This window comes from Phalangium opilio, unplaced genomic scaffold (assembly GCF_054372755.1).
Source record: "Phalangium opilio isolate 3A_F unplaced genomic scaffold, DU_Popi_V2 ptg000060l_1, whole genome shotgun sequence".
Classification (NCBI taxonomy): Eukaryota; Metazoa; Arthropoda; class Arachnida; order Opiliones; family Phalangiidae; genus Phalangium; species Phalangium opilio.
This window is the reverse complement of record NW_028324177.1, coordinates 1273724-1290467: the sequence shown is the minus strand read 5'-3', so window position 1 is coordinate 1290467 and position 16744 is coordinate 1273724. Positions and strand designations below refer to the sequence as shown.

Sequence of the window (16744 nt, the reverse complement as noted above, 5' to 3'; positions counted from 1 at the left end):
AATTTAGATAAATGCTGAATTCAAGCAGCTGGAAGGCATGGAAAAAAAGGCTCAAAATTTTCAAGAAAAATACTTAAAAATATGTTCTCTAGTTTTTCCTGACAAAGATTTTGTATAGATTTGATTTTATTGTCTTGAAACGTAACCATAAATTTCAAACATCACTTTTTAAAAATATTTTTAATGAGTCTTTGAAAAAAAATGAAGTTTTGTTAGAGTTCCTCGAAGTTGTGGAAAGATGTTTATCAACACAAATTAGAACAAAAAATAAGAGCAAGCACTTTGCGTAAAAAAACAAAATCTGCTGAAATATCTATTATTTACATCAAACCAGTAAGTATTCATTTAGCCTTTTTCACTTTTTGAATGTTATATAGGGGCGTACAATGCCTTTTTTAATTGTAACTGAAGTCAAAATGTGCTTGATTTAATTCATAACTGTTTTAAATGTTTTCCTGTTTATATAGAGCCCTCCAATCGAGTCACAAATACTATCACCACAAATCGTGTTTATCAAAAACAATATGGATGAACTAAGCAATGGATATATCATTGCTGAAAATGTTACAATAGACTGCAATACGAATATTCTGTTGAAGTGACTCTTCTTTCTTTTAGAGATATATTATATCTTTGACTTTAGTTATCCTCCGGCCTTGGTACAGGTTCTTGGATTTCTCCAAGAATTCTTATTGGAAGATAATGCGAAATTTCATAAAAATCCTAAATACTTTAAGTTTCTGGAAAGTTACAAAATAAAAGTGTAATAAAGTTCTTCTTCAACTATTATACATATTTTTTTCCACATAAACATTTAAACGGACGCACATAGTAACACCTATCAAAAGGTTTGAAGATAAACCAGCAAATATCTTTGAAACTAAGCTTATATACTATTAAACGTGTTTGAAAACTAAGATTTAAACGTGCTTTAAAACTAGACCTATAAAATGCAAACGCGTTTAGAACCTAAACATATAAACCTAAAACGACATGTTTTAGCACTAGGCATATAATCGTCTAAACATGTTTTAGAACTAGGCATATAATCGTCTAAACATGGAACATGACATCTACCACCTTAAACATAATTAAATGCTAGATATGACAAACGATCAACACGTTTAAAACCTAAACATAAGGTGTTGCAAACCTAAACACCAGTCCTATTGAAACATGAGTGTTTTTAAACTTGATAAAAAATCTGTTGTATTTTCGTGTTTAGGCAAGTGTTTAGTTTCTAAACACTTTTTTTTTCTGTGTACGACGTTTTGCACGCGAAGTGGAGTTTTCTGTGCCTCAAAAAACTGATTAAGAAATGTGCTCAATGTCAAGACGCTTTGACTGTTTGTAATTAGCTCTACTAACGGCAAAGGAAGCGTAGTCGAATTTGGATTTGAATTTCTAGCAACTATTACATAATGCATATACTTTGGGGCTATATTTCTCCCCTCTAGTCGCTATTGAACCCGTTCCGTATCAATATAAATAATCGCGCTTAGCATTATCTCTAGAGTAACTCACTGACTCCTTCGTGTACATTGCAACGCATGTACGATTAACAAATACATTCTGTACATTATAACATTATATTGGGTGCGTGGACAAAGCGTATGAAGATTTTTCTTAATTTTATCTTCCTCATTGGTTTGGTACTTAATTTGACGCGCCGTGCCTGCCTTTAGTATCCCACCTCTCAAATTCCCTTTGTTTTTATCCGTCGAAGAGATTTTTCCTTCAAGATCCTATACAAGCTCCAAAGGTGTTATACGTAGGTTTTTTCTGAACCTCTTCCGAATAGCCTCCCGCTGTTCGCCCCGAATCTGTGTACAAGGTACAGTATTTGGTTTATGGCCTGGAAAAATGCAACTAAAATCTTTGAAAATTTCAATATTGCATTGGGCAGGGCAAGGGTGTTTTAAAAAATTTCGGCGAGAGCAATATAATGAAGCAGAAAATAACAAATTACTCATAATACTGCTCGAGGGTGCGTAACTATTGTGAACATACCACATGCAATGGATTTTTCTCATACAATATTTTGTCTAAAAGCGGCTTGTATTTAAGGTGATTAAGCGTTTTTCTGACAGACGCTCACGACTCATTTCTTCCCAGATCTTTCTCGGGACAACAAATTGTTAACTTTTAAAGGGTGTTTCCCGGTTTAATGGTTCCTCCGAGTGAGGTTGTGCGTCTAGAAGCTCACTGTCGTCGCTATCTGAAGAAATGTTAATTGGTGAAACTTCATTTTCTAGATCACTAAAATTACTGTTCCCTATTGCAAGATTGTCCGAATCCATTCCTAGCTCATCATAAACTAAAGTGTTTTCTATAATTTTAGTTTTTCTGTTCGCGTCTTGCTCTAAATTTGCGGCTAGAGATGATGAGTTGGAAGAACGCATGGACTGAAGAATAAAATCGCGAGATAGGAACGCTTCCGGGCGGGAAAGATTGCCGCATGACTGGTTTTTGATTATGAAACTTTGTGTATCTATAAGCTCACTGGCTTAACCTACTGAAGAATTATTAATTGGCAACATTATACATTCTGGTTCACTAAAAGCATTGTTTCTTATTGTAGAGTCGTCGGTATCGCTACTAAGGTCATCACAGATTAAATAATCTTCAGTAAACTTAGTTTCCTTGGTAGCATTTTTCTCAGATATTGGGCCCGGAGATGATGTAGTTTGAGAAAGCGTAGACGGTAGAAAGAGTGTGAGGTGACTTGTCTTTAACTGTAAAATTTAGTGCTAAATATGTTGGATTCTTTGTCGTCCTACGACTTGGGGTACCTAGACAATTGGGATTATTTGTTTCGCATAGATCTGGGTCAGAACTAAGTGAAGTACGTTTTTCAAAACCATAGTCTGAAATGCCACTTCCTAGCATATCGTAGATAGCGATAACCCAATCATCATGAATTTCTGGCCTTTCAATTAAGCTAACCACCGTGTCGTTGTATCGCACCCAGTTGTTTGAAATTAGCCGAGTATAGCCGATATAATTACTGCCTTCATTTATCTCCCCAGTTTGAACCACGCTACCTTTCAATTTATACTTATATCCTGAATAATCGATCTAGTTTTCCAGTGTTGCCTCAGTGTTGCCTGTTTTTGGAGTCTACCCCAAGGGCCCAGGGGCAGCAGAAAACTATTGTTCTATGGGGGCTAAATTGGGTATTAACTAAGCTTATTTTTTTAAATCCTCCTGAACAATTCTTCTCTTGTGGTACCATTTCAGATGCGTATTCCGAAATTTTAGTTTTTTCCTTTTTCCAGAAACATATATTTAACTACAGAGTCCTCTTGTGAGGCAGTGTTTCCACACTCCGAACAAGAGTATTCAGCCATGAAATTAGTATTGAAACCCTCGCCTAAATGTGATAAAATTAAGTTAAGAATATCTAATGGGTCCTGCGTTTTAGAAAATTCTAACATTGATCCTGATAATGTTTCTAAGTGCTTTAAAATGGCACAACTTGGGATGCTTTTATAGGAGTAAGCGAATCTACTTTAAGTTTAGAAAAAAAGTCTAAAATAAAGGCGTCAGATATGTTGTTTAGATCAAGGACGGTGATTCCGTTAGTACTTGAAATAAGGAAGATAGCCAACAATTTTGAAAACAATTTTCAATTCCTCGCCTCCAAACTGGTTTTTCACAAATTGGACATTTAATTTTTTCATTTAATCTAACCTGATCCTCTGTACTAAGGCTCTCACTTAGCTGCTGGCCCATTGGGCCGAATCCCATTAGACCGAATGTCCCATTGAACCGAATCCCGTTGGACCGAATATAGCCAAAATGTGCGAGTTTATTATCTTAAAATTTTCATTGCTATTATTTTTAACGCCGTATTTTAAAACCGAATTGAAAAAAACCTCTTTTCGTTTAATACAATTCCCTTGTCCTTAAGCTTGCGTCTATCAATACACTTTCCTATGTAAATAATGATACTGTGATTGTCAAATCCCAAGTTTAAAAGGATGCCTCTATTGTAACCGAGCCGACTCAAAGCCAACCTGAAATGACCCGTAAAACAATCAATATTTTGGAAAAGGCATAAATTTATTGTTCAAGGAACTTAAAAAATGCAGCGTTAATTGCTCCAAAAAGAATTTGTTGGAAAAGGCCCTCTTTTATTATGCAAGGACCTCAATATAAATAAAAATATTATGGAATATCGGTTATCCTACCACTTGTAATCCTAACCTAACTTAACCTAACCTAACCTAACCTAACCTAACTTAACCTAACCTAATTTAACCTAACCCAACCGAACCTAACCTAACCTAACCTAACCCAACCTAACAAAACATAACCTAACCTTACCCTACCTAACCCAACCTAAAAACATAACCTAACCAAACCTAATCTAACCTAACCCAACCCAACCCAACCTAACCTAACCCAACCCAACCTAACAAAACATAACCTAACCTTACCCTACCTAACCCATACTAAAAACATAACCTAACCAAATCTAACCTAACCCAACCGAACCCAACCTAACCTAACCTAACAAAACCTAACCTTACAAAACATAACCTGACCTTACCCTACCTAACCCAACCTAAAAAACATAACCTAACCCAACCTAACAAAACATAACCTAACCTTACCCTACCTTACCCAACCTAACAAAACATAACCTAACCAAACCTAACCTAATCTAACCTAACCCAACCAAACCTAACCTAATCTAACCTAACCTAACCCAACCCAACCTAACCTAACCTGATTTGACATAACCTTACCCCTCTAAAATATTACCGTAATTTTAATAAAATTTACGCAAAATATTTCAAATACTCAAAGGCCATTATTGCAATAGTATTTTTTATTACTTTATAGGTTCCCACACTGTTTAACGTAACTGCAATTAAGTTCAAATGAAATTAATAATCAATTGCATGAAACTATTATTACGTAGTTTACTTTTTCTTTCGGGGAATCGATCCAATTACTATCGCACGGTAGTCCGATACTCTTCCACTGCGCCACGGTGAGACGAAAGTTGCTATCACCAAATTAATTTATATAGCCTTATAAGTAATAATAATATTCCTAATAAAAATCCCAATAGACCGAAACCGCACAAACGGTGGGATTTAAAATCATATTTCAGATAAAATCGGTCGATTGGGAATTCGGTCGAATGGGATTCGATCCAATGGGAGGACACCCTCACTTAAGCCTACGCATCTAAAATGGAACCACTGTTCACATTTTGTACACTGAAAATATGATGGTTTATCATCTATTTTTTGACACAAGCAAAAAACCTCCGTAGTGGTTTTGGAAAAAGTAGGGTAAAACATATTGTTATGAAATAATATTTCACTCATGCTAATAACTAAATACATTCTTGTAATCATACTATATATTCTTGTAGCGCATTCTTGTAATCATACTATATATTCTGGTAGCGCATTCTTGTAACCATACTATATATTCTTGTAAATAAACACGGGCCAGTCGTGGCTAGCTTGGGTTTTCCCCGTACTCTATAGGCCGACGCTCTAGCGATGACCAAACAAAGAGGGTCCACAGGATATAAAAGGGGGACCCCGAGGTAGAAAGGCCAGTCTTGGCAGCTCCTTCTCGGGCGAACCACCACCAAGGACCCACGAAAAGCTAGAGACGAGGCCTAAGTCTTGCCTAGATTTAGTAGGGGACCCCTTAGAGTACGGGAACGACCGAGAAAAGGCTAAACTGCCCGCGTTAAACTAAAGGACCGTCTTTTTCCTCAACACGTGGTGGAGGTGCCGGGCAACGGAAAAAAGCCCGCTACCGAACTGTACCGAAACCTAGACGCCGGAGTATACCGTACTAAACGCCGGACCGCTACCGAACTGTACCGAAACCTAGACGCCGGAGTATACCGTACTAAACGCCGGACCAATGAACGCGGACTCTCGTAGGACCAGTGTTTCAAGAGACGAACTTCCCGCGAAACGTATAAACCAGCGAGCCAGACGCAGTAACCGCCGGCAAAAAAGGAACTTGTACGCCCCCATCCTAACCGACGCTGCCGGAAGCAGAGATCCTAAAGCCGCCCGTAAAGCAAACCAGCTCCTACGAAAACACAAAAAACTGAGAAACAAGTACTCCAAACAAGCCGCCGCGTTAAACGAAGCAATTAGAACAAAGAGCCACCCGTCCCCAGCTGACTACGCGAAACTACGCGATATCGAAAGCCGAGTCTCCGGAGAGGAAAAAAGGATTTTCTATTACCAGCAGGTTGAAAGAGGCGTCTTTTTTAAGCCCGCAACGTGGAAACCCCCGTCCAAGCCAGAAACTCATCAACGCCGTGACACCCGTAAACCAAGTTCCGAGGTCGAGAACGTCACCTACCGCGACTCGCGAGCCGAGGGCCAAAAAACCACCCACCCCAATTCGCAAGCAATCGAAGACGGCTTTAACAAAATTTTCTCCCTCTTCGAGTAACACTCATTCTGGATAAACCACTTCAGAGGTTCGCGCCAATCACCCGAAGCCAAAAACCAAATCACTTACACCCCGAACTCTCTAGTGAACGAGAACTGAAGAAACAACTCGTGCAGCTGCGCCTGGAAGCCGAAGTCGCCATGGCTGCCGAATTACAAGCTACGATCACGCAATTAAACACGAATCTACGGCGAAATAATAATTTTACTCCTCCCGTTTTCCGAGGGACACACGACGAAGATATCAACGAATGGCTGACTTGGTTTGAACACGTATGTAAACTCAACGGGTGGGACGACGATAAGAAGAGCGAACTACTCTGCGTCACCCTAGACGGCGACGCGAAAAAATGGTTTGGGACCCAGTTATCCGAATTAAATGGCACTCAAAGAACATGGCAACAGTGGAAAACCCAATTAACGAATACCTTCCGTAGCCAGAGCTTTCACGAGCTCTCCCATATTCGACTATTGCAGCGGACACAACAACCCCAAGAATCGTACGACCAATATTTTTATGACGTTCTTCTACTCTGCTCCCGTGTCGACCCAAACATGCCCGACAGCGACAAATTACGGCACCTTTTGCGAGGGTTACAACCCCAGTTGATAGAAAAGATGATTGTGATGAACCCTACATCCCCATCGGACTTTCTTGAAAAACTACAAAGGCTAAGCCGAGCCTCGCTCATGACGCTACGACCCGACTATCCCTACAACCTCTTCACCAACTCCACCGGGTTTGCCACAAATCACGTCACCACCCCACCGATAATGGGCTATCCTCTTAACACTATAGCCCAGAACCCGTTCGCGGCACCTGTAAGCTTTCTTCAAACAACACCGGAACCGAAAGCTAACGACGACGCCCTCGCTGACGCCATCAAAAAGATGACTATAACTCTCGAACGCATAGAAGACCAGCTTCAAGCACCCCGAAGATATATACCCCCACCAACTAGCCGTACCGAAACGGGATCACCTATTTGCTACTCATGTGGTCGCTCAGGCCACGTACAGAGAAATTGCCGAAACCAAAGCCGCTCCCGCGATCATCAGAACGACTACAATTTCTCAAACCGAGGACCTCGTCGGAGTGACTACCGAGCCCGCAGTCCCGCAGCAGATGGTCCCGCCTCCCGACCAGAAGCTCAATCGAACCGTTTTTACGAAAATCGTGGCCGCTCTCCTTCCCCTGCACCACGTCCGGGAAACCCTTTTCTGAGGGCTTAGGAGCTCCGCCCGATGACACCAGAGGACCCCGATATCACGCTAACTTCTCATTCTATAACGAACTCTTAAATATTCCGGCATTTATTGACAAAGAACATGTAACCTTAACGATTGACACTGGGTCCCAAATAAACGTTATTTCCAGAAAACTTGCGACTCTTATTGGTGCAGACATTACACCCACGACACCTTCCCCTATCCGGGTCATTAGCGGGGAACTAACACACTCCACTGGGGTTACGAGCTTATGGGTGAAAATCGGGAGTAAGGCATACCCCCTGGAAGCACTGATTATCGACGGTTTCCCGTTCGACGTTCTCTGCGGGCTCCCGTTCTGTTCAAAAAACAAAGTCATCCTGGACTTCCTGGAACAAAAAATACACGTGGATGACCAAGAGTTCCCGATAAGATACCAATCGGCCCCTGCCAAGGAAAACGAAGGCATACGAAACGTTTACTGCGCGCAAGGCACCTCCATACCCGCTCAATCCGAAGCACTCATCGAAATCAATATTAAACGGGATGGTACAAACTATATCGAACCTCTCGACCACCCACGACAAGATATAATAATAGCTCGTTCACTCACGTCCATCAAAGACAACATTGGATGGACAAGGGTAGCCAATCCGACAAACCGCGCAATTTACCTACACAAGGGTCACAAACTGGGACACGCCTTACCCCTCCAAAACGTCCAACTAGCTACAACCGCACCCTCAAGCAAAATCCCTGCGTGTACCACCGAAGTCCATATTAACGACCAACTAAATGGCGATAAAAAACAGCAAGTCAGAAACCTACTAGAAGAGTACTCGTCCATATTCGCGTCATCCCCCTGGGACCTGGGTCGCATTTCAACCATCCAACACCGCATCAATACGGGAGACGAATCCCCCATTCACCAACACCCCTACCGTCAGTCGGCATTCGAGAGAGATATTATACGTGAACAAATCCATGAAATGTTGGGCCAGGGAGTTATACGGGAATCTGAATCACCCTGGTCAAGCCCCATCGTACTTGTCAGAAAAAAGGATAAAGGATGGCGGTTCTGCATCGACTTCCGCAAAGTAAACAATATCACGAAGAAGGACGTACATCCCCTCCCACACGTGCAAGATATCCTAGAGACATTACGAGGAGCAAAATATTTCACCACCTTGGATTTGGCCGCCGGCTACTGGCAAATCGAACTTGCGGAAGAAGACAAAGAAAAAACTGCCTTTTCTAGTTCTGAAGGGCTCTTCGAATTCAACGTACTCCCTTTCGGATTATGTAACGCCCCTGCCACATTCCAACGGATGATCAATAAAGTCTTAGCCCAACTACTGTGGAAGGTATGTCTCGCGTATCTCGACGACATCGTAGTATTCTCCAAAACCTTCGACCAACATATGCAGCACCTCCACGAAGTGTTTTCCCTCTTGCAAAAGGCCAATCTTAAGCTAAAACCAAGTAAATGCTCTATCGCACAACCTTCCATCCATTACCTTGGCCACATCGTTGACGGCGAAACTACACGTCCCGATCCAGAAAAAATACAGTCTGTCCGCAACTTCAAGGTCCCAGAGACAATAAAGGAAGTTCAGAGCTTCCTCGGACTTTGTAATTATTACCGAAGATTCGTGAAGAATTTTTCCACAACGGCAAAACCACTGACAGAATTAACCAAGAAGTATACCAAATTCCAATGGGACGACTCGTGCCAAGCTGCCTTCGATGAACTAAAAACCAAGCTTACTACTACACCAGTACTACGGCACTTCGACGCAACCTTGGAAACGGAAATTCATAGTGATGCCTGCGAGTACGGCATAGGGGCCGTCCTGATACAGAAGATCGGAAAAGAAGAACACCCCATAGCCTATGTCAGTCGCCACCTGAACGCACATGAGCGAAATTATTCTATCCCGGAAAAAGAATGCCTCGCCGTTGTATACGCCTGCAAACAATTTCGCCAATACATCTTTGGGGCACCCGTAAAAGTTATAACAGATCACGTCAGCTTGACATGGTTGTTAACTGCCAAGCATACAAACGGCAGACTGTTGCGGTGGTCCCTCCTACTCCAAGAATTCAATCTTGAGATAAAATATAAACCAGGACGGAAGAATCAAGACGCGGACGCATTATCTCGCAACAAGAACCCTGGCTCCACCCAATCCCACGAAACCGATCCGACAACATACGAAGAAAACGAGCATTACTGTTTTCTGACCACTCCAACGGAAAGTGATGATACAGAATCGCTAACCGTACTGGACAAAATCAACGTTCGAGAGCTACAAGAAAAGGACCCATTCTGCAGAGACATTATAAATTACCTGGAAGACCCCTCGCAAAATACCAACAGAAAGATAAAACGGACTGCCAGGGCCTTCACAATAAGGGAAAACAAACTGTTTAGACGAGCAAAAGGAACCGAGGAATACCATGAAGCATTAGTCATACCAAAGGGTTTGAGAAACGAGGTTATGTACGCCTGCCACGACGACTCCACGGCAGGTCACCTCGGGCTAAAACGCACTTGGGAGAAGGTACGATTACGATTTTTCTGGCCAAAAATGTTTGCCACAGTCTCCAATTACGTATTATCATGTCCGGATTGCCAAACAAGAAAGAACCCATGTACGAAACCAAACGGACCGCTACAGCCTTTGACCACGGCAGCCGCACCATTTCAACGCGTCGGAATCGATTATCTCGGCCCCTTCCGGGTGTCGTATAACGAAAATCGCTATATTCTCGTAATTACGGACTATCATAGCAAATGGGTAGAGTGCATAGCAACAAAAGACGCATCTGCCAAGTCAGCAGCTAACGCCTTTGTAGAAAATGTGGTATTACGTCATGGCGCACCGAAAGAAATAGTTAGTGACCGAGGAAGCCACTTTTTGGCACAGCTAACCGAAGAAACACTCAAACTGGTCTCCACAAAACACATCCGTACAACTGCGTACCATCCGCAAACAAACGGTCTCTGCGAACGTTTCAACAGGACCCTAGCGGAAATGATCAGCCAGTATGTCTCCACAGACCAGAAAGATTGGGATACGAGCTTACCTTTTGTAACATTCGCGTACAACACTTCAAAACACGCCACGACCGGCTATTCACCCTTCGTCCTTGTTTACGGCCGCGAAGCCACTCTACCAATAGATGTCATCCTCGACACCAACCTGGAGGACAGTAAGACTTTACAAAAGAACTTAACGTTAGTCCGCGACATCGTGATGCAACGTGAAATCCATACTAAACAAAAAAGTAAAGAGCAGTACGACGAAGGACGGGGTGACCAACGATATCAAAAGGACGATCTAGTCTACGTGAAAACACCAACCAGGAAGGTTGGTCGATCAGAGAAACTATTGCATCAGTTCCACGGACCATTTCGGGTACTTGATGTAATCCCTCCGGTTAACTACGTGATCGAAAACAGACGTGGCAAAAGAGACATAGTGCACGTATCCCGGATGAAGAGTTATATCCCAAAAGCCGACATCGACACTGAGGAAGATCCCCACTCTAGCGACGAAGAGTGGAATTCCGAGGATAACAATTGCAACGTGGGCACCCCTACTACACGAGACCCACCCCGCGCACCGAAACCTCCCGAAGCTCTACAGCCGAAAAAGAACGTTACCTTTTCGGACCACGTCGAAACCTGGACAATACCGAATAACTCTTCCTGGCCATCTGATATACGTATCCCACCTCCCCCGCCAAGCCTCCGACGAAGTACACGTGACAGGCGGCCGGTTCAACGCTACGACGCGTCAACTTAAGACATTCTTCTCGTGTTTAGAGTAAGACAAAGACTCACATCAGTTATCATCGAGCGAAGCAAACAAAAAAAAAATCGGGACGATTTGTCTTAGTTGGGGGGATGTGTTATGAAATAATATTTCACTCATGCTAATAACTAAATACATTCTTGTAATCATACTATATATTCTTGTAGCGCATTCTTGTAATCATACTATATATTCTTGTAGCGCATTCTTGTAACCATACTATATATTCTTGTAAATAAACACGGGCCAGTCGTGGCTAGCTTGGGTTTTCCCCGTACTCTATAGGCCGACGCTCTAGCGATGACCAAACAAAGAGGGTCCACAGGATATAAAAGGGGGACCCCGAGGTAGAAAGGCCAGTCTTGGCAGCTCCTTCTCGGGCGAACCACCACCAAGGACCCACGAAAAGCTAGAGACGAGGCCTAAGTCTTGCCTAGATTTAGTAGGGGACCCCTTAGAGTACGGGAACGACCGAGAAAAGGCTAAACTGCCCGCGTTAAACTAAAGGACCGTCTTTTTCCTCAACAATATCTAGATCTCGTTTAGGTTTTATTGACCTTTCTGATTTCTGAACTTGTAGGCCCACAGATTTAAGATCTAAAATATTTCTATTTTTGTTGGTACAATTAACCTCATGATTTAAGCCATCTTCTGCAACGTTTTGGAGAGATGCAACTTGGTAGTCTAGAATTTGGACAGGTAGGGTTTGGAAAGACACGTGATTACATAGTGGTTCAACAATTAAGGTTTGTGTAGAAACGTGGTTACATAATGGTTGAACAATTAAGGTTTGTGTAGAAACGTGGTTACATAATGGTTGAACAATTAAGGTTTGGGTACAAACGCTTCTTCCTACTGGTTCAACAATTAAGGTTTGGGTAGAAACGTGGTTACATACTGGCTCAACAATTAAGGTTTGAGTAGAAACGTTTTGGACAGGCATAATTTGGTCGTCTAACTAAGCTGGCAGAGTTTTCATGGTAAATGTTTGGTCAGGGACGTATTCGGGCGTAATAGTTTGGTCAGGGAAATATTCGGGAGTAATAGTTTGGTCAGGGAAATATTCGGGAGTAATAGTTTGGTCAGGGAAAGATTCGGGAGTAATAGTTTGGTCAGGGAAAGATTCGGGAGTAATAGTTTGGTCAGGGAAAGATTCGGGGGTAATAGTTTGGTCAGGGAAAGATTCGGAAGAAACATTTTGGTCGGGGAAATATTCGGAAGAAACACTTGCGTCAGTTACGGTTTGGTTAGTTAGGGATTGGATTTCTTTGATAAGCACGAAATAGGTCGCTATCATTTGTTCAACCATATGTGTAACATAATCTTTTAAACCCCGATAGTTTAACTGATACCGCGAATGGAAGCAACGTGAAGCTTTGATGTAGGCATTTGATTTAACATCTTTGCTCTTAACACAACCTAAAATCTTAACTACTTCCTTCAACACTGGTCTGAAACTACCAGAAAACTCTTTTACTTTCTCAAAATCATTGTTTATCGCTTGTAGCATCGCAGCGAATAGCTAGTCGTTAGTAACTTCTCTGTGATTGTTAGCAAAACCACCCATGCTTATTGTTTTCTAACGAATACCTAAAATTTAACAGAGCTTCCAAATTTCTATGACTATAAATATTATTAAACTAAAATTTCCCAACTAATAAGAAATTGAGGTTTTGCTATACTTAAAAGTGCAATAATGTAAGCTATCACTATGATTATTGATTAACTAATTATGATTGTGGCGAAACGACACTAGTTTATAAATTTCGATTAAAAACTTACATTAGATTGAAGAAAGTAAAATCTAACTCGTAGACGGTAACATGGAAAAGTACTCGAGTAACAACGCTACCCGAAATCGTCAAGTTTAAAGAACTGTGAATATCTCAATATCTAGTCAAGCAATCAATGACATGATAGGTCGCAAGAAAATAGTGGTCAGAATGGCAAAGCCAATCCTTTCACTATGGAGAGCAAAGGACTAGCGAGCGTGGTTTTATTGACACGGGAATCTGAGGGGTCGGATATTTTAAATCTTGAGATTATTAAATTTTAACACGATTTTGAGAATTTGAAAACGATTTTGGAAGGCTTTTAATGTACAGAAATCAGAATTTATAGACCTTAAAATGAGGTTTTTAGATTTTGAGATTTTTCATGTGAGATTTTAATCGAGATTTTCCGAGAAGTGTTAGGGATTTTGACAATTGTCCGATCTCTCATAAAAATAAGGATAAACGTGAGTTTTCTACGCTTTACCCAAAAAAGCTACCCTCTTATTGGTCTTATATATATGAAAGTTCCTTTTACCGCAAATAATAGCCCTCTCATTGGTCGAGGATAGGAACCCTTTGTATAAACAACCTATAAATACCAGAATTTTCTGTTGCACACTTCACTCTCTTTACTTTGACTCTCCGAGCCAATTTAAATACTGCCAAAAGTGAATAGAAAAATCTTTTTACTTTTGCGCTCTTTAGAGCAGCGAAAGTATTGTTCCGTCCCTTGCTGGAACGCTGGGCGCTTTTTTTTTCCTTTTCCCCCTTTTTTTCGCGTGCGCGTTCGGATATTTCCAACTAAATAAATATTTTGAATATCAAATTTCCCGCGATTTTTCGACTCGAAATTCATCCGTAGTTCACGTTACACCTCATAGGTGGCGTAACGTATTTAATTTCAATTGAAATTATTTTTCAGTCGGTGCCGGGCCTCGAACCTCCGATGTCCCAATCCATACGAGACGTCAGTGAAGACGCCCGAGCGCGCGCGTTACCACGAAGCCACGCTTGCTTGTAACATAGAGCGAGATAAATTATAGTGAAGAGAGAGGTACAACGATACGGACCCCCCCCCCCACCTCCCCGACGCCCGCCACGAGACGAGAGAGAGAAAGAGAGAGCTGTCTGGCTTTAGATATGGACCCCCCACCTCCCCGACGCCCGCCACTGGATGCTGTCGAGTATCGCGCTAGAGGAGGAGAGACAGTTGCTTGCAATTTTTTTTTTGCAATTTATAATTATTATATATCTTTTTAATCCTAGGCAAGATTATATTTCTACTTGGGAACTTAAACATTACAATTAATATTATCATATTAATCAAAAAAGAAATTAAGGTTCTCCCCGACAGAAGGCGCGCTAAGCAGAGAGAGTTTTATAATTTCACCAATGATATCGTTTTTTTAGACTCGTCTGCTTAAAAGTTAGGGAGGTTGATTTACTAATAAAATTAAATGTATTAACAAAATGAAACTCGAGTCAGCGTTTTAAAACTATAACTAGTTTGGAGGTACCATTGCTCACTATTTGTTTGGCAAGTTTAAAATTAAATGATCACTTAACGGAACTGACATAATAGGTAGATTTTTGCAGAATTAAATTGCAGATTCTTTGCAAAATTAACTAATCATTTTGGCAGTTTCCGCTTTCGCTGGGTTCATCTACTAATAACAGTTACGTAAGTGATAATTATAAAAATAAAATCAACAACTCAAAGATATAAAATGAAATTTATGATCAAATTGAAACTAATTTCAATCAACGACAAACGGAATCAACTAATCATTTTGGCAGTTTCCACTCTCGCTGGGTTCATTTACTAATAACAGTTACGTAAGTGATAATTATAAAAATAAAATCAACAATCTCATAAAATCAACAACTCAAAATATAAAATGAAATTTATGATCAAAATGAATCTAATTTCGATCAACAACAAACGGAATCAACGTGTTCATCTCTCCATCCACGGAAATATGAAATTTCTACATGAAACATGAAAGTGCTATCAACCTAACAATTTTTAGAAATGTAATTTTAATCAATGAAACACACTCATGTAAAGTAAACTAATTATAAGTCGCTAATTTGATTATTATATTTAAAAAAATTATATTATTTAAGTAATAAATTTAACGATGTTGTTGATAGTACCAATAGAGTATTCAAGGATTGATTACGTTAATATCAACGTATCAAACAAAAAGTATTTAATTATAATTTGGAATTTCAATTTAAATTTATACAGTTTTTTAAATGCCCATTGAGATTCAGAGTCTGTCACTGAATGTTGAAGATCTCCAGTCTCTGCCAAGTGATTTAAATTTTCAGACCCTCTCTGTGGGAAAGGGGGAATTAAATTAACGAGACTTACAAACTGACATCATCCTTAAATTAAATAAGGATTATAAATGAAAAGTTAAATCAAGGTATTGAAGGTTTAATTAACGTTACTTTGAAAGTATCAAATTAAAAATTTACAACTTAAGCTCATCAATAAAAATAACATTAAGATAATTATTAATAGACATAAACAATCATCAATAAAAAGAACATTAAGATAATTATTAAAAGGCATGGACAATTTACAACTTAAGCTCATTAATAAAAAGAACATTAAGATAATTATTAATAGGCCTTTCCTATTATGGGGGTAGTAAAACTGTACCAGTCCAGAAAGAACATATAATTTTGTTTAAGAATGGACTAGCAATATTTTACTATTTTGTCTTCCTTAAACTTTGTATTCTGGCAGCTCTGTTGCCAAGAGTTTTTTGTTAGTTTGGCAACCTAGGCCATCGTCACTAAAGCAATGTTTTTTCCTAACCTCAGGCTCATACGCCGAAGTGTGTACCTTATTCAAATGTTAGGAAAGCATTTTAAAATATCCATGCGCTGGCATAACTTGTTAAATATCAGAAACAGTTGAAAAACCTTGGCCTAACTAACAAGGTCTGCTACAGTATAAGGTACAATTCGTTCAGTAATATAAATCGGTTACATAATAATAAAAATATAGGCCTAAATTTAAATAAGATTTGCAAACGCTTCAGAAACTCCCGTTCTCGGACCCCGAGTCCCCGACTCCCCGTCTCCCCGATACACTAAAGACCGAGGCTTAAACCTCGTAGCTTCCGGCCATCTTTATTTTTGGGCTCGTCACTACAGGGTAGGAAATAAGATAGGTTTACAAGTCCCAAACCAGTTTATTAATTGCTCGGACCAGTTTATTTATTCCAAAAGTTGGGGTCAGTGGTATCAGGGAGCACTTTATTAATTATGGTTTTTGGAAAAAATAGACGGTGGGACCAGTTTATAAATTCGGGGTTCCTTATTAGAATTTTTCTAGCTCAACACATTTTCTACCAATTCTACTCCTAGGTAGTTAGTACTCCTTGGCTACAACTTCCCTACAAAAGTTTTGTATTCTATTGACTATTGATCTTGTCTAGCGTCTTTACTCTAGAATGAGACTCTTGTAGTCGACAGT

The 16744-nt window shown here is 40.3% G+C and overlaps 1 protein-coding gene across 1 annotated transcript; it reads left to right on the top strand.

Moving 5' to 3' along the window:
• The first annotated feature begins 3348 nt into the window (after positions 1-3348).
• LOC149666142 (uncharacterized) lies at positions 3349-7828 on the top strand. The gene is made up of 4 exons (XM_089841489.1): positions 3349-3471; positions 5733-5854; positions 5922-6402; positions 6474-7828. The coding sequence occupies exons 1-4, from the start codon at positions 3349-3351 to the stop codon at positions 7677-7679; spliced, it is 1932 nt and encodes a 643-aa protein (XP_089697615.1). The 3' UTR covers positions 7680-7828.
• Positions 7829-16744: the final 8916 nt, after the last annotated feature.